General features: G+C 40.5%; 2 protein-coding genes across 3 annotated transcripts in view; one reads left to right on the forward strand and one right to left on the reverse strand.

The window, feature by feature from the left end:
• Nucleotides 1-24985, forward strand: part of SAMD14 (sterile alpha motif domain containing 14) — a 34655-nt gene extending 9670 nt beyond the window's left edge. Inside the window, exons 4-11 of the mRNA XM_058179485.1 lie at nucleotides 7987-8144; nucleotides 9877-10186; nucleotides 12038-12125; nucleotides 12285-12359; nucleotides 13260-13419; nucleotides 14350-14469; nucleotides 17290-17445; nucleotides 19474-24985. Coding sequence (XP_058035468.1) covers nucleotides 7987-8144; nucleotides 9877-10186; nucleotides 12038-12125; nucleotides 12285-12359; nucleotides 13260-13419; nucleotides 14350-14469; nucleotides 17290-17445; nucleotides 19474-19629 — 1223 coding nt within the window. The 3' untranslated portion in view covers nucleotides 19630-24985. The remainder of the gene's footprint in view (nucleotides 1-7986; nucleotides 8145-9876; nucleotides 10187-12037; nucleotides 12126-12284; nucleotides 12360-13259; nucleotides 13420-14349; nucleotides 14470-17289; nucleotides 17446-19473) is intronic.
• Nucleotides 24986-25123: 138 nt separating this feature from the next.
• The window catches only part of PDK2 (pyruvate dehydrogenase kinase 2), a 31115-nt gene continuing 29107 nt past the window's right edge, over nucleotides 25124-27131 (reverse strand). For both annotated transcript variants that reach the window (XM_058179487.1, XM_058179486.1), the window contains one exon: nucleotides 25124-26959. In XM_058179487.1, the coding sequence (XP_058035470.1) occupies nucleotides 26819-26959 (141 nt within the window). In that variant the 3' untranslated portion in view covers nucleotides 25124-26818. The remainder of the gene's footprint in view (nucleotides 26960-27131) is intronic.

Below are 27131 nucleotides of genomic sequence, written 5' to 3' on the forward strand. Positions count from 1 at the left end.
ATCCTATGGTTGTCTCGTTTATATTAGGCCTGCCACTGTTTTCCCTAATCACTGCCAGTTACAATAGACTACATGCTTTTGAAAATGAATTTAAATTAAAACGGTGCGCCCTTGGAATATCCTTCTGGCAGACCTATTTTATTTTATTTATTTTTTCTGAGGCTTGCACACTGCTTCAGTCTCATAGCTCTGAGCAGCTTATACAGTCCAATTATATAATTCCAAATTAACAGAAGAAACAAAAAAAAACCCCACACACTAAAGTACCATATAGTCAACGAATTGAGAAATATTCAAATAGAGCACTTACCCTTATTATTTAGAAAATAATATCATAATTAAAACATCCCCCCTACAATCTCTGAAAAATCTACAGAAAACTCAAGGTTTTCAACTATTTTAGTGTTCACTTTCTGTCCATCTTGTGTCATATTTCTAAGTAATTGAGAATTCTTAGCATGCCATCTCTGCTAGTAGGTGTTTGTGAAACAGATTCCACCTAAACCTGCATATAATCAAGTCTCGAGCTATTTAGGGCTGGCTGGATAATAACAGCACTTGAATTGCACATAGATGCAAACTGGCAGGTTTGGAAGGACAGACTGCCTGAGTAGATTAAAAGTACTTGTGCTCCTTCCTTCCTTCCTTCCTTCCTTCCTTCTCCTTTCTTGGCCCTCCCAAATCGCCAGGTTGACCCATCTGCCAATCAAACCACAACTGTCAATCAAACCACAGTGTTTGGCAGAAAGCAAGAAGGAGGGGAGACAAGATGGCTGCCCCGAAGAACTGCCAGTAGAGATCACAATAGGAAGAAGTAAACATAAAGAGCCAAAGCAAAATAGTTAAATAAAGAAGGAAAATGTCCCGTAGAGGAAAAGCAACAGGAAAGAATACAGCAGCTGAAAAACCTGGAGAGAGAATCATTTATTTCATTCAGACTGGTCTGAAATAAAAGTTTCTCAATCTGTTTCCCTCAGATGGAGCAAAAGATTCAGAAGAAGAGAAGAATCAAGAAAACCAGCCAGAAACAAACAAAAAGAAAAGAAAAAGACTTTGACAGAACAGAAATGGAAAGCAGAAAATAAAAAAGAGCTTATAGAAAATAGTTAAAATAAAAAAGTGTTATTAATTTCTACAATAACCGTAGGCGTTTATAATTTACAAATTCTTTTCTTTTTATTTCTAAGCTTTTCTTTTGTAAAATACATCTACCCCTATCTTTTAATTTTAAGAAGCTATAAAACTCAACCAAGTGCCAGGTTTTCAGTGCTTTGAGTCTAGTCTATCTAGTTATTGGTGGGTTGCGTTTTTTTTTCTTTCAAATCCATGACAGTAACCAATTCAGCTCCTGCAACAGAAGTTTACTATAATACATTCCACAGGTTAATATTTCCAAATGATCGTCAATAACAACTCAATCGAAAGTAAGTTACTGAAATCCAGCTGTGAGATGACAAAGGAATAGAGACCTTTGCTAATACTTCCTGCTTCTGGAAAGGCTGCAATTAATGCACCAACTGAAGCTGGGTGAGCCATGGCTGCCCCCTGTTCTTCCACATGAATCATAAGTCTAATAGCACACCTAAATTGCACATTTGCTCTGCCATGGGAAGTACAACTCCATTCAGAATCAAAGCTGGACCTGTGTGGGAGTCAGCTGGCTTTAGAATCAGCTGCAACTCTGCCTGCAGAGATTAACATGAGTTTGTTTTTCTGCATTCATATCCTACTAATCAGACTTCCTCTGTCCCAAAGGTGCTTTTTCAAGAGGCAACTGGACTTTCTGGTTTTTCTTTGAAGACGTTTCACTTCTTCGATGAGGAGCAAAACATCTTCAAAGAAAAACCAGAAAGCCCAGTTGCCTCTTGAAAAAAGCACCTTTGGGACAACCATGGCTTGGATTGCTGAGAATCTCCAAAGACTTTCTCTATATGTCCTGTTCAGCTCAGGGTGGAGATACTATATATAACTGAGTGCCATCAGCATACTGATGATATTCTAGTGCTCATGGATGTCTACTCTAGCAACTTCATGTAAATGTTGAAACTTGGGTTATCAAATGAATCTGAAGTCTTTTGATGTTACACAACTTTAACCAGAATTACCTTTAACTCCAGCAAAATATGCCATTTTGTTTATTTTCCATCTTTGTGTCCTTTAAGATTTACAAATTATTTTATCTGTAGACTAATCAAAATCAGAAAGATATTCTTCATGAAAATACTTCTGGTTTTGGCAATGTGCTTCTACTGTCACTGTTCTTTGGGGAAATGGACACAAGATCCTATACAACACCAAAGACTCCTTCCTTCATTATTAGCTGGGTGTTTCTTTTTAAATTGCATTTATATTTTCATTTCTATTTCTTACATACCTTAAACCTGCTTTGAAAAATGTTGGATGATAATATAATCATTTAATTAATGAATTAACTAAGAATTCATAAACAAAGCTGAGTTTTATTTAGCATAGTAAACAAGTCAGGTTTACTCTTTCTGAGTCCATGTAATGTATTCATACTCAGACAAGAATACCCCATTTCACTCAGTGTAACTCACACAAACCAAATGAAGGTTGATACCACTTATACTAAATCTGAGTTATGGCAAATTAATTATATCTGCAAGTGCAGATGCTGGGCCTCGCTATCTTTGCTATATTAATGGCCTGGGTATTTTTTTTTTCATGATGATAGGTTCAGTAAATCCAGTTACATTAAGAGGGAAGTGGGTCAAGGCATTGACTTGTTTACTTGACAAGAAATGGAAAAATCTTTTCCTTGATTCTGTGAGAATGACATAGGGATACAAAGAGATTTTCCATTCTCTGCTAAAGCAATGCCTACATTAAGTTTATTCAAGAACACCATTCTACAGGACAGCAATATTTCAAAATTTTCCAATTTACATGGAATTCTCAGCAGAGATTTAATTTCCTAAAGTTGATGGTGCAAGAGTTATGTGGTCAAGAACATCCATAAAGTCTAAATGTTCATTTTCCAAAACATAACATAACATAACATAACATCAGAGTTGGAAGGGACCTTGGAGGCCTTCTAGTCCAACCCCCTGCCCAGGCAGGAAACCCTACACCATCTCAGTCAGATGGTTATCCAACATTTTCTTAAAAATTTCCAATGTTGGAGCATTCACAACTTCTGAAGGCAAGTCGTTCCACTTATTAATTGTTCTAACTGTCAGGAAATTTCTCCTTAGTTCTAAGTTGCTTCTTTCTTTGATCAGTTTCCACCCATTGCTTCTTGTTCTACCCTCAGGTGCTTTGGAGAACAGCCCGACTCCCTCTTCTTTGTGGCAGCCCCTGAGATATTGGAACACAGCTATCATGTCTCCTCTAGTCCTTCTTTTTGTTAAACTTGACATACCCAGTTCCTGCAACCGTTCTTCAATTGTTTTATCCTCCACTGCCCTAAACATCTTTGTTGCTCTTCTCTGCACTCTTTCTAGAGTCTCAACATCTTTTTACATCGTGGCGACCAAAACTGGATGCAATATTCCAAGTGTGGCCTTACCAAGGCATTATAAAGTGGTACTAGCACTTCACGTGATCTTGATTCTATCCTCTGTTTATGCAGCCCAGAACTGTGTTGGCTTTTTAACAGCTGCTGCACACTGCTGGCTCATATCTAGATGGTTATCCACTAGGACTCCAAGATCCCTCTCACAGGTACTACTATTGAGCAAGGTACCACATATACGGTACTGGTGCATTTTGTTTTTGGCCTAAATGTAGAACCTTACTTTTTCACTGTTGAATTTCATTTTGTTAGATAGCGCCCAATGTTCAAGTCTGTCAAGATCTTTCTGTAACTTGAGCCTATCTTCTGGAGTGTTGGCTATTCCTGCCAGCTTGGTGTCATCTGCAAATTTGATGAGTTCCCCATCTATCCCCTCGTCCAAGTCATTGATGAAGATGTTGAAGAGTACTGGGCCTAAAACAGAGCCTTGGGGTACTCCACTGCATACTTCCCTCCATGTGGATGTAGTTCCGTTGAGGACTACACATTGAGTGCGGTTGGTCAGCCAGTTACGGATCCATCTGGTGGTGGTGCTGTCTAACCCACATTTTTCTACTTTATCTAGTAGTAGGTTATGGTCTACTTTATCAAATGCTTTACTGAAGTCCAAGTAAATTATATCAACAGCATTCCTCTGGTCTACTAATTTTGTCATTTTGTCAAAGAATGCGATAAGATTAGTCTGGCATGATCTGTTTTTGACAAAAACTCAGCAGGTTGTATTTATCTCGCTTGCTTGCTGCTGTTCGATATTTTGTGCCCTCTAATATTAAGGTTTTTCATTATTTTTTATTTTGTGTGATAAATTAAATAGTAGCTAACTCAATATTCAAAAGATACTCAGCTGTATATAGGACTATACACATACAGAGAGAGAAAGATCACTTATATGCCACATTCATCTTAGCTGAAAATAACCAGTTTACTTGATTCGTTCAGTACATGGAACAAAATAGTATCTGGGGAAAATGTTCTTGAAATGGTGGGAATATACAGCAAATGATGCAATTATGTCTCTGCAGATGGGAGAGAATTTGAATATTTAAGAACTCAGGCTGTGTGTGTATAAAAGAGTGGGAGAGAAATGTATTTATTTATTTATTTATTTATTATTTATTATTTAAATTTATATACCGCCCTATCTCCCAAAGGACTCAGGGCGGTTCACAGGCATATAAAACATCGATACACAAAATTAAAATAATCTTTAAAAAACTTATTCCAATGCCCTATCATTAAAAATAGAAATATAAATATTAAAATCAATTTAAAACCCCTATAAAATTTAAAATCTAAGCCAGTCCTGCACAGATGAATAAATGTGTCTTGAGCTCGCGACGGAAGGTACGAAGGTCCGGCAGTTGACGGAGTCCTGGGGGGAGCTCGTTCCAGAGGGCGGGAGCCCCCACAGAGAAGGCCCTTCCCCTGGGCGTCGCCAGACGACACTGCCTAGCTGACGGCACCCTGAGGAGTCCCTCCCTGTGAGAGCGCACGGGTCGGTGAGAGGTATCTGGTCGCAGTAGGCGGTCCCGTAGATAACCCGGCCCTATGCCATGGAGCGCTTTAAAGGTGGTCACCAAAACCTGAAGCGCACCGAAGGCCACAGGTAGCCAGTGCAGCCTGCGCAGGATGGGTGTTATGCGGGAGCCACGAGGGGCTCCATCTATCACCCGCGCAGCCGCATTCTGGACTAACTGTAGCCTCCGGATGCCCTTCAAGGGGAGCCCCATGTAGAGAGCGTTGCAGTAATCCAGGCGAGACGTCACGAGGGCGTGAGTGACCGTGCATAGGGCCTCCCGGTCCAGAAAGGGGCGCAACTGGCGCACCAGGCGAACCTGGTAGAACGCTCTCCTGGAGACGGCCGTCAAATGATCTTCTAGGGACAGCCGGTCATCCAGGAGGACGCTGTGGCGCACCCTCTCCATCGGGGCCAGTGACTCGCCACCGATGGTCAGCCGCGGATTTAGCTGACTGTACCGGGATGCCGGCATCCACAGCCACTCCGTCTTGGAGGGATTGAGCTTGAGCCTGTTTCTCCCCATCCAGACCCGTACGGCCTCCAGACACCGGGACAGCACTTGTATAATCATATTATTAATCTATAAATTGGACTGTGTCCATGAATAGGAGCTACCCTCAAATATGTGCACAGTGTAACTTATCTGTCACTCTTACTTGTTATTAAGGCCACTTTGGGAGGATACAATGACTGATAACAGAGCAGCAGGAGGAAGATGCTTATTTCCTCAACAAAACACTCAATAAAAAAGAATAAGTCTTTCTCTAAGGAAAGACTTAGAATGCAACTCATCCCTTGCTTACTTGAGAGTAGACTGTTGAATCTTCTAGAAATAAAACAGAACAGAATAACAGAGTTGGAAAGGACCTTGGAGGTCTTCTAGTCCAAATTCCTGGTTAGGCAGGAAAACCTATATAATTTCAGACCAATGGTTGTCCAATTACTTCTTAAAAATTTCCAGTGTTGGAGCATTCACCACGTCTGGAGGTAAGTCATTCTATCCAACATGGAATATATATTTAACCCAAATGAATCTATTTGGGTGAGAAGATTATATTACCACCAATGTTTATCAAAATCAGTTGACATGCAATTAACGTCAACAGATTTCCAAGTGAAATACAATAGTAGCCAAGTTTAGTTATGCAATATAGGATAGCATTTCAAAAGTGACTTTTTCAAAATAAATAAATGTGGAACAATGTGCATTAGTTCATTTAATTTCTCAAAAGAAGTACCTTTCAAGATGCAATAGGTCTTGATTGTTCTGTCTTCCATCTCTTTGGAATTAAAATGCAATGTCTATTATTATATAACATACTTATCTCTTCAGATTTTGTAGAATTGTACATCTTGGCAGCTTCAGCTTATGTGAGCAATGGAAAAGAATGCTGGGACATGTAGCTTAGCAACATCTGAAGCAGGGGTGAAATGCTATCAGTTTGCACTGTTTTGGACAAACAGTAGTGTTAAAAAAAAAAACCAGAAATACCAGTTCAGTCCTCCGATATTTCCAATGATCAGCTGTGGCCACAAGATTTAAAATCGCTAGAAAGCAGGAAATTCTGCTTTCTAGTGAGTCTAAATCGCGTGGCACAGCTGTCGCCCCACCTCGCTGCTCTAGAATAGAATAGAATTGAATAGAATAGAACTGAATAGAATAGAATAGAATAGAATAGAATAGAATTGAATTGAATTGAATTGAATTATTTATTGGACAAGTGTGATTGGACACACAAGGAATTTGTCTTGGCGCCTATGTTCTCAGTGTACATAAAAGAAGAGATCATCAAGAATTCTAAGGTACAACACTTAATAATAGTCATAGGGTACAAATAACTTTCCCAAGCCTCCTTTTTCAGTGTGAAGCACATGTTTGGCGTGTACTGCACTGAAACGGCCAGTGAGCTGGTGGCAAACCAGTTCAGATTTCACCACTGATCTGAAGGATTATAGGTCCTCTATCTCTGACCTTCTTCCTCTTCTATTTTGAATAACAATGGTGTATTAACATAATTTCCATATTACTGGAATAGTGGGACAAAGTAGGCTGAAAGTTCTGATACAATTAATTAGCACATCCAATCTCAGATTCTAAATTTTTGATTCAGGTATAATCCTATCAATTCTATGTGTTTCATCTGATATATTCTAATTCAGAAAGTTAATTTTTGCAGGCAAAGTACAGCCTACCACCCTAAGGCAAAGACTGATTTTTGGCCTGGGAAACATCATACATGTCTCTTCATTCTAGCATTATTGCACAATGAACTCACAAATGGAGGCTACAAGTAACCAACATGACAATTTCCATTAGGACTTGGTAAGGGATGCAATTAAAGTCAGTTGCACCATATGGTGAATGTAATACACAACAGCTTGTCATCTGGAAGTGGCCTTATGTGCAAGAAATCACTGTAGGTGGGTGAGCATATGCTTGATGGGGAGTAAGTAGGAAGGATAGAGAAAATTGTCTTGTTGATGCCATTGCTTGATGATCAAGGAGTCATGATCTATAATAATCCACAAATCCTATAAAAAGCCTGTTTATTATGATATGCTATCTCCAGATTCCCATCATATATTTATAAAAGAGGATGCTGAATGTCATTGTGTTCCTCTCTTCTCTGAACACTCTTTCTCCCTTTTAACCCCCTTCATTCCACTGCCTCCTCCTTTGTGTCTCTCCTGGGGTGGGGGGTTTCATTTGCACTGCTCTCTTCCTCCTCCTTTCCCTTCTCTTGGTTGCATTTGCCCTGTACATTGTCTTGTACACTTGCTCCTTATCTCAGTGCTGTTCTTACTTCTCTCTGCCTTTTCTTTATGATCCCTCCATCTCTCCCATTCCCTCCAACGCTCTTTTTTGCCTGCCCTCTCTTTCTGCCCCCTGCCCCATTCTGCTCCCCTTCCCGTTTCTCTCTTTCACTCCCAGATTTTAATGATGTGATTCCAGAGACCCAGAGGCTGGACAGCAGCTTACAGAAGGCCCGTGCCCAACTCTCAGCCAAGGGCAGGAGACAGCGCCCATCTCGGTCCCGCTTGAGAGACAGTGTCAGCTCAACCGAAGGTGATGATATCCTGGACAAGAAGGTTGGTGTCCAGATGCTACTCGCTTATATTGCACCTATTGATGCAGCCACTTATGATAGCTTGTGCATTTCACACTAACGATTGTGGTTTGTTTGACTTCAACTTAGTGTGTTGAACTAATAATTAAAACAAATGCAGTGTACTCTTGATGTACAGCTTAAAAGAGAAAACAAATGAGAATTTTTAAAAGTACTCTCTTTTATGATTATGATCTTTTTATTCTTTAAAAAATGTGTGTTTTTTTTAAAAAGTTTCAAACTTTTAAAAAGTCATGTCACTGCCATAATTTATCCATTGGTTAAAATACCAAGCTAAAAACAAGAGACTATGAATTCTACTCCCACCTCATTCATGAAAACTGGGTGGGTGGCTTTGGGGCAGTCACTTTCTCTCAGCCCACTCACCTCATCGTGTGGGGAAAACAGGAGAAGGAGGATTAGATATGTTTGTTGTCTTAGGTTAGTTATAAAAATAATTAAGGCAGGATAAATAAAGTAATAAAATAAATTTACATTTCCCTCAAGTTTTATTATATTTGCCATTACCCTAGAATGAAAAAACTATTGCATACACATACACAAATATATGCATGCATATGTGCACACAAAATATTTGTTTATTCTGAATATTTGGTGCAGATACACACACATATATAGAGGGATGGCCTAAGAGAAACTGATGCTGGGATCTGCTTCTCCCACCTGTCTTCCCAAGCATTTTTCTTGGAAGTTCCCTTCTTAGAAAAAACAAGAGCACTATTCACTTTCCAGTTGGTTGGCCATCTTATCCAATAGTTCTTTTACTAGATCTTCCAAATGATGCTGTATGAGAATCATAGTGGCTAATGGTTATAGATGCCACAGCCGTCTCACTGTCACTTTGAGGTCCCTTTCCAAAAGTGATATCCCATGTTGGAGTGGCATTCTACTTTGAAGAAGTGCCTGTTTTAGGAGCAATTGAGGCAACTACTCTGGGCAGCTCATGGTGCCTTAATCACAGTTTATAGCTTTAAGTAACTGCTTTCTTTGCTTAATCAAAGGGCTAGCTCAGAAGTAAGCTTTGCTATGGGATTGCACTCAGGATATAAACAGACTTCTTTAAAAATCCCAGTATTCATTCATTTTATATACTCTTTCAATATCAATGTGAACATTATCCAAAATAACCTAGCACTTAGAGCATGCTGGCTCTTGTTCAAGAAAATGGAGTGCTGTACATTTTGCCAAAAATAATGAGGTAGATGATAAGACAATAATGATCAATATATAAAGGGTGGGGGGAGGAAAGAATAGCAGTGATGGAAAGGAAGAACTGGCCCAGTTGGAGTTTGACTACAATTGCCAACCAATTAAGAACATAATGGTCACCGAATTTAGTTGAAAAAATAATCCATTGGTTTATGACAATGTTACTATTTCTTCTGCCATATGGGGAGTTATGTTATTAAAATATATCATCAGTTGCCAGTTCGGTAATTAAAACAACTCAAATGGACGTGTTCAGGCTATGTTGCCAGGATGCCCAAAGACCTGAGAATTCTGGGAAGAGTAGTCTAACAAACTGACAGTGCTCTAGTTTGGGAGAAGTTAATATGTTCAGTAGAAATGTATTTCTCAGATGAAGTTGATGTTTCTTTCTATGCCTTTCTGAAGGGCATTCTCTCCCCTGGGTGTGCCTAGATGAGATTTGCTGAGATGAACCCATGCTACCTGATCTCTGCTTTCCCCTCCAGGTGGGCGAAGGCTGTGGAAGCCCAATCTATCATGTGAGATCCCCTCTTCATGATTCCCTCCATGCCTCCTCATCTCTCTCTAGTTCCTCAGTCTTCACTCGCACCATTGAGTTTTCCTTTGATGCCTCAACAGTACAGAGGTCCCTGGAACAGGAAGAGCTTTCCTCCTCTCCTCTCATCCGTTATCGACCCCTGACCAATACCCTCTCCCAGGAGGGCTTAGGGAGCACAACCACCAGCTCCTCGCCCAGGTCCTGTCCCAGCTCAGACAGCTCACCTATCTATGCACGAAGAGAGAGGCACAGTGAAGGTAACAGCTGGCTTAACACATTTGGAGTCAGGGGATGCTCAAAGCAAGACTTAGCAATGAGGGAGTGCTACAACTGTGAAAAGCAAATTCAGATATATTGAGTTTAATCCAGTCTGTACCAGAGGTTCTTGCCTGGATGTGAAAGAGAAGCAACTGTTGAAATGTCCTTCTTAGAAGATAGTTTTTCTCCTTTCCATATAGTTACTCAGCTTACCCTGATAATGCTGAGATTCTCAGTCATCTGTCTTGATCACCTAAAAACACTTGAGTAAGCTCTAGCACCAGCTAATATGTTGTTAATGTTTTTTTTTAAAAAAATAAAAAATAAAAGTATCTAGAATTCCTCTTTCCAGGTGTAAGGAAATCCAGAAACATGCTGGCCTCCCTTGTGGTTATAGGGCAGCTCTATCGTATTATGAAACAGGCCACAGCAAAGCCATCTTCAGCCTATATTCAGGTGCTGAAGGGCCTTTCCTGTTGGTGTCAAGGAAAATGTATCATTATGTTTTTATTGATTATCGGCTTATTTGTTAAAATGATCTTCTGGATTTTATTGTACGCTTTAACAGTAAGCAACTGGCTGCTAAAGCTTTATTATAGCTGTATACAATTATAGTTAGATAAACAATTAACATACGGACATTTGGTGTTTTAATTGTGGCCCCAGATCCTCAACTGGTGGAGCAACATCTCATCATATGGGAGATTTTAGGGGCAAAGTAAATGCCTTTAAGTTTTGTATTTCATCCCTTAAAAATAACTGATTCCTCAAATTACATCCATTCTTTTCACAAGAGCAAAATCTTCTCAAAATTAAAAAGGGAAAGGGACAAATATATATATTTAAACTTATCTGTTCTGATATTGTTAATATATTATTGGTTAGGCAACCTGGGACTCTTGGAGTTGCCCCCATATAATTTTTTTAGAATGCTACATTTAACTCTTTAAAGCCTCCCTTCCAACTCTTTCCCACAATTTTATTTTATTGCTCCCCTGTCATAAAAACGCTGGATTGTTTTCCGTTATAACTTTTATTATATTATTTATTTATTCTATTGTCCTCTAATGAGGATGAGGATGGTATAAAATCAGTGACTGAGCCAATCAGTTAATCATCACCTATATTGATCGGCTCCAAGGATCAAATGGGATATGCCAATTACAGAAGGTCCAGCTGTGAATGGCAGTTTCATAAGTAGAGGAGAGGAAAAATGAGTTTTCTCAATGGTCTTTTGAAGAACTATATGTTTCATCAGTCCTGAAACTGAGTATGCATATTGTGTAATGTCTTAAAAAGACTTTAACTAACAGTTCTGAGTGAACATAGTCATTCTTCAAAGTAAAACACAGGTGATGTTTTAGCACAATATGGTTAATTGTGGTTTATTCAATAAAGCATGAGTATACATACTTTGGTTTGGCACTCCATATAAACCCAGTCTGAATCACCTGTGTATGCATGTGTGCGCAAGTGTGTGTGCATGTTTGTATTTTTTGCTGTGCTTAAGTGTTATACAACAATGATTTCTTTAACATTTGCAACACCAGAACAAATACTAATTTGAATGCACTCCAATAAGCAGAATAATTTTATGCACGAGCATCTCCTGGGACTTATTTTTAAGCTATAAATTCATTCAGAACTTAGAACCGTTTTTAAATTCCAGATCCAGAGCAGCACAACAGGAGACATAGTAATCAAAGGAAGTACCCACAGCGCATACAAAACACCCCTTCTTAATGGAATATCTTGGAATAAAAAGCAGACTTTCAATGTCAGCTAGCTTAATTTTCCATTAGGTTGCTCATTTCTGAAATAAGCCACAGGCTCCCTTGCCTCTTTTCCAGATGACAGCAGAGATGCTAGTCCTCCAGAACTGGAAAGCCCCACAATTGGGCTTGACAAGAAAACACGCCGGAAGTTTCTGGATTTGGGGTGAGTCCTAGAGCCTTACCTAGGCTTGGTAAGAAAAACAATGTATATGGGCTGAATTGAGTTTTCCGCATTGTAATTTCTACTCATGTCACTGTGAGATTTCAGGGGACTATACAAACAATTTTCTGTGCTTGTAATCATGTTGCTTCTCTCTTGCAGGGTCACCCTCAGGAGAGCATCTTCTGGGAAAACCAGAAAAGAGAAGGGAGGCAACCGCCTCTCCGTTGGCAATAGGTAAGTGGTTAGGATTTCCTTATGCTCCTCTCAGTTAAATTCTTGTAGAGCCCTGAAAATAACCTGGACGACACAAACTCCTGTCAAGGAATTATGCAGATGGCTCCCCAAAAGGTATTTTTTAAAGTGTACATACTACAGCTGTGCTTCTTTGTTCAACCACTTTAACAGGGCAGTTTCCCCATCTAGAATTTCCCCCTGGAAGTAATCCAGGGGGAAATTCAATTTCTGTTGGTACATTAAAGATTGTAGAACAATTGCTGGTTGTGAGTAGCCCTGTTCTTTATTGGAGTATGACAGGTGCGCAGTCTTCTTTATTTGGAGTATGATAGTTGCACAGTCACAATGACTAAAAATTAGTGCTAGATTTATTAGTATTAGGGTGATGGGCTTCCCTCTACTAATCTCAAAATCTTGGCAAAGGCATCATCTTGCCAGTTTTGTGAAACCAGCTCTGTTTATTTCTCATCATGGCTTGGCTGACTCACAATAACGGATGTGTAAAATTTATCATTTCAGGGACAGTATATTCCAGATTTTCTTCCAAACCATAGATATTCTGGAGGCGTTTTGGTTGTTTTTCAGAAGAAATTTTTCTGGAGGAGGAAAAAAAAAGATTGTAATGCAGTTCCCACATTATTTTTCTAAAAAAAATCAGTCGCCAGATTTACTTCTCAAAAAGTAACAGACTCCAGAAGAATTGGATCAAAGTGTTCTGGAAGAAACATGGAATGTTCTGGCATTCCCCAGAACATTCCATCTCTGGAATGGTCCATTTTGCACATTTCAACTCACAACTTCCCTTAAGGAATGATGCATGTAAAATTCACCTCTCAGGAAACAAAAAGAATAGAAAACTTACCGAGGCCCTTTTCCTTGTTACCTGTCTGACTTGTACAGGGAGTTGATGGAGGGTTCCAGTCGTTCCTCGGGATCGCCCTTCATGCCTTTTTCCTGGTTTACAGACAGCGGGAAAGGCTCAGCCTCTTCAGGCAGCACAGCTTCTCCTACCTCTTCCCCCAAGAACGAGGCCTTCAGCCGCAAGAAATCTGCCTCCCAGGTTTCAAAACCATGTATTACGGGGGAGAGCTAGAAACCTCATAAGGACTAACTACCAGACTAGGCTAAAATGGGGTTGGATAAGTCCAGCATATTGTGGGAACCAAGTTATTGCCTTAGCGTATTGCGCGAATCAGGGCTTCATATTAAGCCATGAGATGTTTTATTTCTTGGGCTACATCATGTCATGTGAGCACAGCAGCTGTGTTTTGTTTTATCTTATGTGGTTCCTGCCTTAGAGCTAATGCAATGAGGCTGTGCAATAACAGAATGGGATCAGGAAGGAAGAAGTGGGGGGTTTCCCCCCCCCCGCTTTTTAAGTGAAAAATGATTAGACAGGGCAGCTCTATATTTCTGGCCTAAGGGAAGTTTTTCCTTTAACATTAAAAACTGAAGGGTTGACTTGGATAATGTTCCCAGAAGTACAGATAGTCCTCAACTTATGACCACAATTGAGCCCAAAATTTCTGTTGGTAAGTGAAACATTTGTTAAATGAATTTTGCCCCATTTTATGACCTTTCTTGCTACAGTGAATCACTGCAGTTGTTAAGTTAGTAACACGGTTGTTAAGTGAATCTGGCTTCCCCATTGATTTTGCCTGTCAGAAGGTCGCAAAAGGTGATCACATGACCCCAGGACACTGCAACCATCATATATATGAGTCGATTGCAGAGCATCCAAGTTTTGGTTATGTGACCCACGGGGCTGCTGCAACGATTGTAAGTGCAAAAAACAGTTGTAAGTCACTTTTTCAGTGCCATTGTAACGTCGAACGGTCACTAAATGAACTGTTGTAAGTTGAGGACTACTTTGTATAAAATGTCAAGAGGTATGCTTGTTTTTCTTGCCAATTTTGTCATCCCCATCCTCTGTCTGTGCTTAAGAAGGTTGATTCTGCTCTCAGCTTCTCTAATTCTGCTTCTTTGCCAGGAATCCACCCTAAGTGATGACTCCACCCCTCCCAGCAGCAGCCCGAAGACCCTGAGCATGGCTCTGCCAGAGACCAAGTGCTCCTATCCATACCATACACTGTCACAATCATCTGATGAGGTAAGTCCTTCCGGTTCTCAAACCCTTCAGAATAATGCTGCAATTCCTATTTTGCCCATGGAACCTTCCTGCTTCATAGGGACTAGACATTTATTTTTTATAGTGCTTTGCTTTGGGGCGCTGAATTTATCCCACCGAGTCAGCCATTCAAGCTGCTGTCCCAGTTGAAACAAGTGAATAAGTAATAATGTAATAGTGTGGGAAAAACAAATGCCTCGATGTTTAATGTCACTTGGATTATAAAAAGCTACATTATTTAATTGGGCTTCATTCCAGCATAAAATGATAATAAAACTGAATAATGAGAAGCTGAATTTACAGGAATTGGGTCATATCCTATGGTTATTCTCTACACCCTACAGGGAGAGTTATCCAACTGATGCAATAGTGTGATTATAACCTGCATGATGTTAAAAAACAGAGACCTTATCCCTTTGCTGTCCATGGGTGATGAAGGATGTGTGCTGCATATTTCTAGAGCCTTCAAGGATTGCTGCAACCCACTGAGCAGCAAATGCAGAGACATTACACAAATAATCTCGCCTTTAGTAATGTATTCAGAAGTTGAACGATTAGGAAAAAAACCTGATTAATTGCAAAGAGTGAGCTTTATTTTGTAAATGTAGAATAAAAGATAACTTTCTAATTCTGCTTGTATTTTCTGCAAAGGAAATCAAAAGTTACTTGTTTATTTTTATTCTTTTGTATCTTTTATTCTTCTTTTCTGCACTTTTATCTGCTTTCTTTTTCTCTGTTTTCTGCTTTTACTTTTCATTAATTTACATTTTTTATTTATTAAAACTTTCAATAAAAAATATAAAATGAAAGGAAGAATGTACTTGAAGCTTATACAGAACCCCATTCATCATTTCATGCATGCAAAAAAAATAAAATAATGAAAGATTTATTTATTTATTTATTTATTTGATTTTTATACCGCCCTTCTCCCGAAGGACTCAGGGTGGTTTACAGCCAACATAAAACAAATTATAAATAGAATTAAAAACATTTAAAAAATCTTATTCAATTTGGCTAACCCCATTTAAAAACTATAATAAAAATGATAAAAAAACCCAATTAAAACCGTAGTGTACCAGGCCAGCCCTGCACGATGAAACAGAAAGGTCTTGAGTTCATGGCGGAAGGTCCGGAGGTCGGGGACTAATCGTAATCCCAGAGGAAGCTCATTCCAGAGGGTAGGTGCTCGCACAGAGAAGGCTCTCCCCCTGGGGGTCACCAGCTGACATTGGCTGACGGCACCCTGAGGAGACCCTCCCTGTGTGAGCGCACAGGTCAGTGTGAGGCTATCGGTAGCAGCAGGCGGTCCCATAAATAGCCCGGTCCTGTGCCATGGAGCGCTGTAAAGGTGGTTACCAACACCTTGAATTGCACTCGGAAGACCACCGGCAACCAGTGCAGCCTACGCAGGAGAGGTGTTATATGGGAGCCATGAGTAGCTCCCTCCATCACCTGCGCAGCCACATTCTGGACCAGTTGAAGCCTCCGGGTGCCCTTCAAGGGGAGCCCCATGTAGAGAGTGTTACAGTAGTCCAGGCGGGAAGTGACGAGGGCATGAGTGACCGTGCATAAGGAATCCCGGTCTATGAAGGGGCGCACCTGGCGTATCAGGCGCACCTGGCGTATCAGGCGCACCTGATAAAAAGCTCCCCTGGCGACAGCCGTCATGTGTTCTTCTAACGACAGCCGAGCATCCAGGAGAATGCCCAAGTTGCGAACCCTCTCCATAGGGGCCAATGACTTGGCTCCAACAGTCAGCGATGGAACTAGCTGACTGTACCGGGATACCGGCATCCATAGCCACTCAATCTTGGAGGGATTGAGTCGAAGCCTGTTCCTTCCCATCCAGACCCGAAAGAAAGGCATAATTGTGGATACAAAATTACCTTTTAGCATGTGTTGAGGTTTGGGGTTTTATTGATTCTGGAGATGTGAAACTGTTGGTAATGAGGACTATCTAAAGTGTCGCATATTAATGCATTACTGAAGAAGAAAGAATGAAAGTAGCTGCCATGATTATATCAGCAGCAACAAAAATAACATAATTTCTACACATTCTTCCATTCAAACATCTTGAAGTGTAGATGGAGGCATCCCTACAGGGTGTTCATTGACAAGTGATGAACCATATGTTGTGATAAAGATACCAGAATCTAAGTACGCAAGGGCAGGATTTGCATCAAGATGTTCAGCACTTGTATTCTGACATCCTTTTGATATAATTGTAGTTTGCTATGGGTCCTTGTGATTACAAAGAAAGCGAATAAGTATTTTTCCAATTATAGATTGAAGTTTAAAAGGAGTTTTTGGACAGCCCTCCCCAGTGGTGAAATCCAATTTTTTTAACTACCAGTTCTGTGGGCGTGGCTTGGTGGGTGTGATGTGACTTGGTGGGCATGGCTTGGTGGGCGTGGCAGGGCAAGGATACTGCAAAATTCCCATTCCCACCCCATTCCTGAGGGAAGGATATTGCAAAATCTCCATTCCCAACCTACTCTGGGGCCAGCCAGAGATGGCATTTGCCTGTTCTCCGAACTACTCAAAATTTCCGCTACCGGTTCTCCGAACTACTCAAGATTTCTGCTACCGGTTCTCCGAACTACTCAAAATTTCCGCTACCAGTTCTCCAGAACCTGTCAGAACCTGCTGGATTTCACCCCTGGCCCAAACCCCAGATGGCTAACTAGATGTGGTGCCAGGAAGTTTAAACTTTACATATAGAATACCAGAACTATTGGCAGTATCAGATTCCATCTTCTTTCTCCCCCTTTACTTCCCCACCCTAAACAATCTTCCCTGAAGTTTCTGGACGAGCCTCTGAGTGCAGCTTCAATGTGGAGCAGCCAGAAAGTGGGCCAGTGGCTTGAGAGTTTGAACCTGGAACAGTACATGGCAGAATTTGCTGCTCAAGATGTGGATGGACAACAGTTGCTGCTCCTAGATGGAGGCAAATTGAAGGTAGTGGAGAAGATGATTATCTGGAAATGGGTTTTTGATCAGTTTATGGAAATGAAATGCTGTTTGGCCAAAAAAAAAGTTGTCTAGCTCATATTCTTAGTCCTACAAATATAAATTTAGCATTGATAGAACAAGTCATGTTCTAGTAGAAAAAGTTCAATATGTATGTAAGTACAGTTCTTACATGTAGGCATTTCTACTAGGAAATATTTCAAGCATTTTTCTCCAAATGGATTCCAAGTTGACAAATTTTTAGAAAAAGATCTGGATCATTTAAACATCCAAATCGTATTTGAAATGCAAGGAATCATAGGAATATAGCACTATATATCAGGTCAGATTCTTTATCCATATAGTATAGGATTGTCAATTTCATCAACAAATATCAAAGTTTTACTCCAATCGCATCACTTTAAGCCAGGCTTTCTTATATTTTTCAGATAGGTTGGGCCAGCATATCAGGTTGATAAATGGTCATTTTATGTGAAGATATATAAAGGATGGAACCTATTTCTACTACTGAGTTATAGTCCAGTCAACATAGTCCAGACAAGTAGAGTAGAAGTTCACATTTTCAGTCACAGGAAAGATCCAGTAATTGACCAGTTTAGAATTGACCATTTAGTGTCAAGATAATGCATGAATACTAAAGAATCACATGATCTTGAAAGACACGTGATTACAGGTAGTCTTTGACTTACGACAATTGTGCCCAAAATTTCTGTTGCTAAATAAGGCAGTTGTTAACTGAGTTTTGCCCCATTTTTCAATCTTTCTTGCCACAGTTGTTAAGTGAATCCTTGCAGTTGTTAAGTTAGTAATATGATTGTTAAGTAAATCTGGCTTCCCCGTTGACTTTGCTTGTCAGAAAGTCACCAAAAGTGATCAAATGACCCCATGACATGGCAACAGTTATAAACTTGTGTCAGTTGCCAAACATCTGAATTTTGTTTTTGTTTTTTTGTTTTTTTTATTTGCATTTGTATCCCGTCCTTCTTCGAAGACTCAGGGTGGCTTACACTATGTTAGCAATAGTCTTCATCCTATTTGTATATTTATATACAAAGTCAATTTATTGCCCCCAACAATCTGGGTCCTCATTTTACCTACCTTATAAAGGATGGAAGGCTGGGTCAACCTTGGGCCTGGTGGGACTAGAACCTGCAGTAATTGCAAGCAGCTGCTGTTAATAACAGACTGTCTTACCAGTCTGAGCCACAGAGGCCCAGGAATTTTGTTCCCATGACCATGGGGATGCTGTAATGGTCACAAGCTTGAAAAATGGTCATAAGTCACTTTTTTTTTCAGTGCTTTGAACGATCACTAAATGAACTGTTGTAAGTCAAAGACTATATGTACTTCTCTCTCTCTGGTTGTAAGGAGGAGATAGGAAGAAAGATAGAATGGCTGGGTTCATACACAGCGATATATGGTTTGTATTCCTTTTGACTAGTCTCATGCATATATGCATACATTTGAGAGGTAAGGGATTGCTGCTTACTAAGCACCATAGAAATATTTCAGTATTCTGTAGGCTGCCTTTCAGTCATTTCAAACTGAGCCCTTTATGTGGCTCTGAGCCCTGGTTTTTTGGATTGCTATCCATGCGGAGTGGAGGAACCCAATGTGTGTGTTTTTAAAAGGCTTTCAAAATAATCTCTTTGGAAAATAAAATCACTGGCAATTTTGATTCATTTTTTAAAAAGTTACCATCTTTAGCTTTGGATTTGGTTTTATGGTTTTATCTTGCGAAGACACCGCAGTAATTGGTAGTATTTGAAGCCTAATAAAATTATGTATCAAGCCAGCCATTGTGACTTAGTCAAGAGTGCAAAGTATCCACAGTATTAGTACAGGAGCGCAATAAGTGAAAGATGCAGTCTCCAAATCAATCCTTTTGCTGCTGAAGTACGGATTATTATTATTTTTTCATTAGAAACCACAGTAACTTAAGGGACCAGAAGAATATGCATTGGGCTCCCATGCATGTCTTGATTTTACAGCTATATCCTTCCTCCATCTCCACAGGCACTTGGTGTCAGCAACTCTCACGATCGGTCTCTTTTAAAGAGAAAGGTGAAGGAGCTGAATGCAGCAGTCGAGAAAGAGAAGAAAGCCCAGGAAAAGATGGAGAAACAGAAAGAAAAACAGAAAAAGAAAGAACAGGAACAGAGGAAGAGTTAAGCAAAGAGGGGAAAGGGGGGGAATTACCATTTCCCAGCATAGGCTTAGACCCATTTTCCCCATTCCTATGGAACATCTCTGGAATGAAGGGGATGGACATCAGCATCCAGGAAAACGGAGGGCAAGATGCACGCATGGTCCTACCAAAGGTTATGGGCTTGGGTGGAACATAGGGTGAAGCTGAACTTGCTCTAGGACTAGATCATGGTGACACCAGCAGTAGGAGCTTGGCACACCACTAACAGTGGATTGGCCACAAGGAACAGAGAAGACAAAGTTGACAAATAGTGTCTCCTCTACTATGCCAGGACTGCACTTTCAGGGGGGTCAGCAAGACTCCCTCTGCCAGTGGTACAACATGGAGGTGGGTGATGATGCTATCTCCCCAGCCCCTGCTCTGTGTAATACCTTCAGATGACACAGCTATATCTCTATTTACCTATTGATCTTATTCCTCTACACAAAATTGCTCACCTCAAAGGCTTTGATGGGTTCACACTCTGTGTCAGTTAAGTATCCCATCTCACCCTCCTGCCGTTACCAGGGGAACACAGCTGCCTTGCAAAACACAAAACGAGAGATACACAGGCATGCATGCACACACATACACAAACACTCTCAAACACCAAGGTTGAGACAATTGCATAAGTTTCTTTTAGGTTCCCCTCTCCCTCTGCATCAGGAGGTCAAAGCACTCTTTGCCCATTCTTCGCATATGCCTACAGAACTATATTGCTGGGAGTGGATGGGTAGGTTGCTCCCTGCTTAAGTAAGAGACCAAACTGTATAGGGGGAGGAGGAGCTTTAGATGCCTAGCAATATATAGCAAAGAACCACAGTGGAATAAAAGAAATTTTGCATTGTCAGCTGGTTTTGAACATCAAAGTTATTTCACAGTTAAGTGGAGGGTCTCCCATTCTTCCCCATTACTTGTTAACAGTCTCGTGCTGGCAGTACTGCTTTAAGGCTGTTTCAAAAGGAGAGGCATAATCCGACATAATCAAGAAGACCATCTTTTTCTCATTACTGTATTTCTTTGCCTCATTATGAGGACATTCTATTTTCTTCTTGGGAGTTTTTTTCTGCCGGAGAGGGGAAGAAAGGAAGGAAGCTGGGCATACGGGATAAAGGAAGCAATGGATAAAATGCATCTTACTTCAGAATATTATTTCATATTTACCATGAAATGCAAAGTCACAATGAAGGGGAATTAAAACTACATCATTGCATATATTCCACCGAAAGGTCTGTTCTCAGATGCCTTCCGAGAATTTAGGTTTATCCATTTGGCACATAGTATCTGCACACGGGGCCATCCGAGCATGTCTGCAACCTGCAGCCCACCGTGCAGTGAGACACACATACATACTTTGCTGAATGTGCAATAACCTTGTGGGACTGGAGTTGCTTTCTAAACCTTTCTGTGATATTGCTGATGAAAAACAAACTGCGTTCTATTAAAAGAATGTAGGTGTCTCAGGGGAAATGCACTTTGCCTCTCTGGTTCTCTTAAATTGCATGGACAACTCAGCCCATATTTGAAGCTCCCGATTTCTTCTGGAAGGAGCAGAACAGCAATATTTAGACTCTGTTGTCTTTTTCACTTGGGGAGGGTTTACAGCTCAAAATGGATGCTTTAACGCAGGGGTCTCCAATCTTGGCAACTTTAAGACTTGTGGACTTCAACCCCCAGAGTTCCTCAGCCAGTCTTAAAGTTGCCAAGGTTGGAGACCCCTGCTTTGTAAAGTGCCACTCGTTCCAAGAAAGGCAAACAGGCCCAGTCGTAGCAGAGATCTGCTCCTCAATATAGTCAACCTTTGAATTTCTCTCATGACTCTTGTTATGCCATCGCAGCCTTGAATTACATTCTACTAGTTCACAGAAGCCTATAAACACCCCCAAAAACCAGGACTGTGTAGGGACTGCACATTGAGGGTTGGATCCAAATCTCTAGAGATGGCTTGTTCCCAGTTAGCAATGGAGAAAATACAGCTTCATTCTTACTGGGAAGGTTCTCCTAAGGTAAGTTTTTCAAAAGTGAATTGAGACGTTCACCCACCTAGGCCACCAACTATCGAAGAGTTTCTGTAGAAATCTCTGTACAGTAAAACTCAAAACTAAAATTTGCAACTGCGGAAGATACGTCCACCTCATATTGGTTTAGCTGGAGAAAGAAAGGTCAACTGAGACTTTAAGAATTTGTGTTCATTAAGAGGGCATTCAATTTTCTTCTTGGAGTTGACTTTATCTGGGTTAGTTTTCTAGTCAAAGAACCCTTAATGGATTCAAAGAAACCTGCAACCCACAATCACAGGCTTCATTCTTCTTGTTTTGTTTTCTTGTTTATGGATCTTAACCTGTCCCTCAGACTACTCTCTCAAACTTCTTAAAGCTTTCAGTGCTTTGGGCAAGCGGACAGAAACCTCTCTTAGTTTGCCCAAACTCAAGTTTTTCCTGCCAGGACCCTGCATTCCGTAATCCATGTTGAAGAGAACTCCCACCCCCACCCCTAGATTCATCACCCAGATATCTGTTGCAATTTGGCATCATTCTGAATTGATGACAGACGTATTGGAAAACAGCACCTCTCTGTCACAGTGCTTACACTGGCAAGAGCCAAAAAGCCAAAAGGTTTTGATCACCTCTATCCCATTTTTCCTTGGGTGAGACTCCTGCTCTACCACCATTTGTCAGCTAATATAACTCTACAATGACAAATACGAAGCAATTCTTTGCAGATGTTTCTAAGTGGGGATAGTAAAAATCTGTCCTGACTTGTCTAAACTGCTAGATCTGTGCTCTGACCAAAGTTGAAAGGGTCTTGGCAAAAGATCCAAGGTATTTGGAGGGAATATACAGACTTGGAAACGGGCCACATTTTATCATCAAAAAATCAGTGATGGCATAAAATGCTTTTATTAATTTTCTCTTCCCATCTCAGCCCAAAATTTTACTTGTTTCACTGCTAAATATTTATGCAAAGCAGGGTGAAGCAACAGATATTGCAATGAAGTCACTACGTGCTTATGCATACTGCATAAAAGATTTTCTTTTAATTTCTACTTTGCTCCAACTCTATTGCCATATGTACCCTTGCATATTTATAAAGAATATTATCCTATTGTCTGTGAATCTATGTAATGACTGACTACCGCCCAGACTGCTGGCTAAATCTAGCCTGGTTCATTTTCAGAACTTGAAATGTCACACAGCTCTGTGATTTATGTATAAAATACTTAATATATGCAATTTTAAAAAAGGCAGCCACTTTCTCCCACACACATGCATTAGTAATCCCTGCCTGAAGTCCTGAACATTGTGAAGTTGACCCTTTCTCCATAAAAAGTCTTTGTGCAATTGGAAATGCCACTTGTTTAGACTGTCACATCTAGGAATCCTTCATTTATGGGAATTGATGTAGATAAAATCTTTGTTCTTTAAAAAAAAAAAATCAGAGCAAAGCACATTATAGGGAAAGGTCATCCTAAGGTGAGCCATTGTTTCAAAATTAGCCCTATGTAAATAATAAAGCAGCATCACCTTGCCAGCTTCCACCCTTGAACATGACTTTCTATGCACAGGTTGGCAGGCATTGGATGTCAGTTTGAAAAATGGCCCCAAACTTTGGAAGGGAACCAGACTCAAAGCTTACAGAATAACAATAACCGCTAATCAAAAGCAGAGTTGCGGATGCAGCCACTACTGTTCTGGTATCCAGCATGGGAATCTTGGCACTGACCATGTCCCTTCTCCCTAGGTACACAATGTCTCAAGACATTTTGCAAAGCATATGGACTTGAAAAAGAAACAGAGGGAGGATGCTTCCTCAAGGATGCTCCTGGAATTAAGGAAACATTGCATCAATTTGCAGGTGCCCCAAAACAATGGAGCAAGGCGGGGTGACCTTGTTCCAAATTGAGAAGAAAAAGGAAGCAATATTTAACTGCTTAGGTCAGTGCTCTGCTGGTGGGAAACACTCCTTAGGGTGCCTCTGTCTACAGAAGAAAAAATTTTGGCCAGCAGGCCTGAGAGTTCTTCTTGTGTTTCTTCAAGGGAATATGCTGCTTTTCTGTTGATCAAGTTGACAAAGCAAATAACAATGGTGTTTCTCCCTAAAACAAGCCTTGCACCAAACGTTCCTTGTAATATTTTATTATCCCACTTCCTTTAGCTCCCACAAAAATGCGACAACCTGGGGCCTCAGGACTACATAAGTGTCTGAAAATGTTTTTTTTAAAAAAATACTCGGAGGCTCCCCCAATCGTAAGGGCTAAACGCAGTGGCCCAGTTTGTAATTTCAAGCTGAGAAAAATTGTACTAAAACCTTAAGATAGGCTTAGCATAATTTTAGAAAATAAAAAAGGTTATCTCCTCATTTCCCCCCCCCCACAAAAAAAGCTTATTTCGCCCCAGAAAAAAATTCGTGCCTTGAACTGTCTGCCTAATAATTCAAATTTAACATAATATAAACTTATAAAAACACAAACATTCTCCTAATAACTTTGATCTCTCATAAACTGACAGTGAAGTGAAGTGGGTAAGGCATCAGGCTAGAAACTGGGAGACCATGAGTTCTAGTCCTGTCTTGAGCACAAAGCCAGCTGGCTGACCTTGAGCCAATCACTTTCATCCAGCCCTAGAAAGGAGAAATTACTTTTGAAACATTTACCAAGTAAACTGCAGGCAGTCCCCGAGAATCGGGTATTATTGAACACAAGAATTTTAAAATGGGACAACTCTATATGGGTTACTTGGCTAAATTTGCCCCCTTATTCTTGAATAGTGAGGGAGGACTTATTTCTCAAAGAGCTATGGAGGCTTTGGAGGAAGCGAATAATATAATAAGAGTATTTGTAGCTCGTTGCCAAATTAGATAACACAGATACTGCCCCTTAGTATCTGCATATGAGGTTGTGATCCAAGTACAAAAGATAATTTCATTTGCATTGCAACATCATGACACACAGATTGTCATTTGCCCTCCTCGTGCATAGTCACCCAGATGCCCGTACCTAGATGTTTTCCCTGGAGGATTTTGCAACCATTTATCATTGATTGTTTAATTAGTAGGAGGGGGAAAAAACAAGTCAATTCATATTGGCAAAATTTCTCTTTCCTCTTCTAATTAGAAAGCTTTGTGACATGTAGTCCTCCAAAGTTACAATTCTTCCCTTAGATTGCATGCTGCCCATTGACGAAAGATTACAAAGAAACAGCTCAAAATCAACTCTCACCCAAATTTTATGTGATTCTCATATAGCTCCACCAGGTGTCATCATAACATGTTTGAGTAATAAACATCTCTCCTACTCCTCTCAGAAGCCAGCAATAGGAGGACAGCTGCATTCTGAGCATTTGAAGACAAGATGTTGTGAATCAAGAGACATCTTCAGGAGCAACCTCAAAGGTGAGCTTCAAGCACACAAGTAGAATGCATGTTGTTGTACTACCATGTAGTACCACTGATGCCAATGAAATCAAGTTACACAACCAGGGAGATCATATTTAAATTTAATGATTTTTTTTTCTTTTCTTAGCTGATCAAGTAAATTGATACTGTAATACTGTAGCAGCAATGGGACCTGGGCACATGTCTTGTTCCTCCCAAAGAATTAAAAGTATATTTAAGTGTATGAACACAGAGCATTTCTGGTCAAAGCGCCTCGCACAGAGGATGGGGTGGTTTATTACTGCTTAAAATGATTTTTAACAGGCGAGTGCAACTCAGGGGCATCTGGGCAGACCCCTTAAGCATAACATCTGCTTAGAACAATAGCACAGGATAAAAATAGAAGACAGAAGCAATTTTCCGCCTACAAAACATTTCCACTTGTTTTGAAATAGGGACCAGAATAGTGAGATCATAGCAAAGAGCTGCTGGAAAGCAAACAGCTGCCATGGCAGGGGGTGGGAGGGGGCTATAAAAGAGGGAAGAGAAGAAAGCCTTTCCTCCTGGAATCCATAATTGATTGTCTCCGAGATTCTTGAGGGGGGGGGCAGCCCCTTTTGCCCATAGTTTCTAAACACTGGAGACATATGAACCAGAAATATGTCCTTAAAATAAATATACTACATTTTTTCTATTGCAGTTGGAGGATAGGATTGAAGCTCTTTCAGTGTTCCCAGTTCACTTTTCACCTGACGGAGACCAACAGACTGTTTCCTGGTCATTTCTTCTGCCTCCAGTTTTCTCCCATAAGCCACCCACTCCCCAGTTGTGCCCTAATACTTAATCCCATGGAAGGGAGGAACTCCTCCAATATAAGCAGGACCTAAGGATCTATATTCCACCACAAGCCAATCTAGGAACTGAGTCATGGTGAGCAAAAGTGCAAGCAGTGGACGAGACAAACAAGCAAGAAACCATAAACACCAAACCTCCTTCCATGCCAGCAAAGCCTTTTCCTTACGTCTCAATATATCTGGTGCAATCTAAGCCTGGATCTTCCAGGGCTAAAATTCCTGGTTCTTGTGCTGCTTTCCTCAACTTGTCTGAGATTCAGACCTGTATTGTGAAAAGCACACAGAACATAATGCAAAAATATCTACCCCTCAGAGAATATTTCTCACTTCCAGAGCAATATACTAAGAAACATGCCTGTGTCCTCTAACGTCCTTGGCTCTTTGCAATGGATGCACTGGACTCTGCTGTCCCTGTGTCAGATCTTAAACCTCTTTGTGCCTTTTGCTTGGATCTTAATTCATATGAAGAAATGCAACAAAATCACATCCACACTTGTTAGCTGCTTCTTCCCTCTCTTTTTGCTTCCTGATTTTTCTCAACGTATGAATGTTTAGTGGTGAAGTTCTCTGCTTCGTGATTACAATGCCAACATAATAAAAAGGTGATGTGTGCAAATACTAAATAGGAACAAAAGCAGATCCTTCAGGCCTTTCCCATCCAATAGATCAAAAGGCCAGCACTGTGTGATAAGGCAAAGAAATTCCATGCAGAGTTAGGTTGATCTAGACTACACATTTCTGAAAAGAAATCTGAGAAAGTGATCAGGATGCTGTCTAGCAGGTGAAGCGGCCAGGCAGCCAAGGGGAACACTCCACAGAGGTCTTACAACACAAGGTGGGATTTATGCTGGTGATTATCGTTTGTTTCTTTTTCTCCCCTCATCAAAGTTTGGTTTCTCCCCTTTGGAAGCAGGGAAGTGCCCTTCCTGGTAACAGAGAGGCTTGCTTAGGGGACTCGATAGGTGGATGTGTTCTTGGGCTCCGTGCTGGGCACACACCAGTCATCTGCCTCCTGGATGGTCTGATAGTGACGCCATGCGGACTTGTTGTATACTGGAAGCCTTTCCACAGAGTCTGTTGACAAGGCCTAGAAGGATGTAACATAGATTAGGATGCACGTTTGATAAAATCATACGCAATGACCCACCTGGTATCATTGGCAGGTTGTCTGCTTTCATTTTTATGTAAGGCAAATGACCTCAGGAATTGTTCTGACCTAGGCTTCCTTAGAAATTAAACAGCACAAACTTAGTCTGGCA

This window comes from Ahaetulla prasina, chromosome 4 (genome assembly GCF_028640845.1).
Source record: "Ahaetulla prasina isolate Xishuangbanna chromosome 4, ASM2864084v1, whole genome shotgun sequence".
Lineage (NCBI taxonomy): Eukaryota > Metazoa > Chordata > Lepidosauria > Squamata > Colubridae > Ahaetulla > Ahaetulla prasina.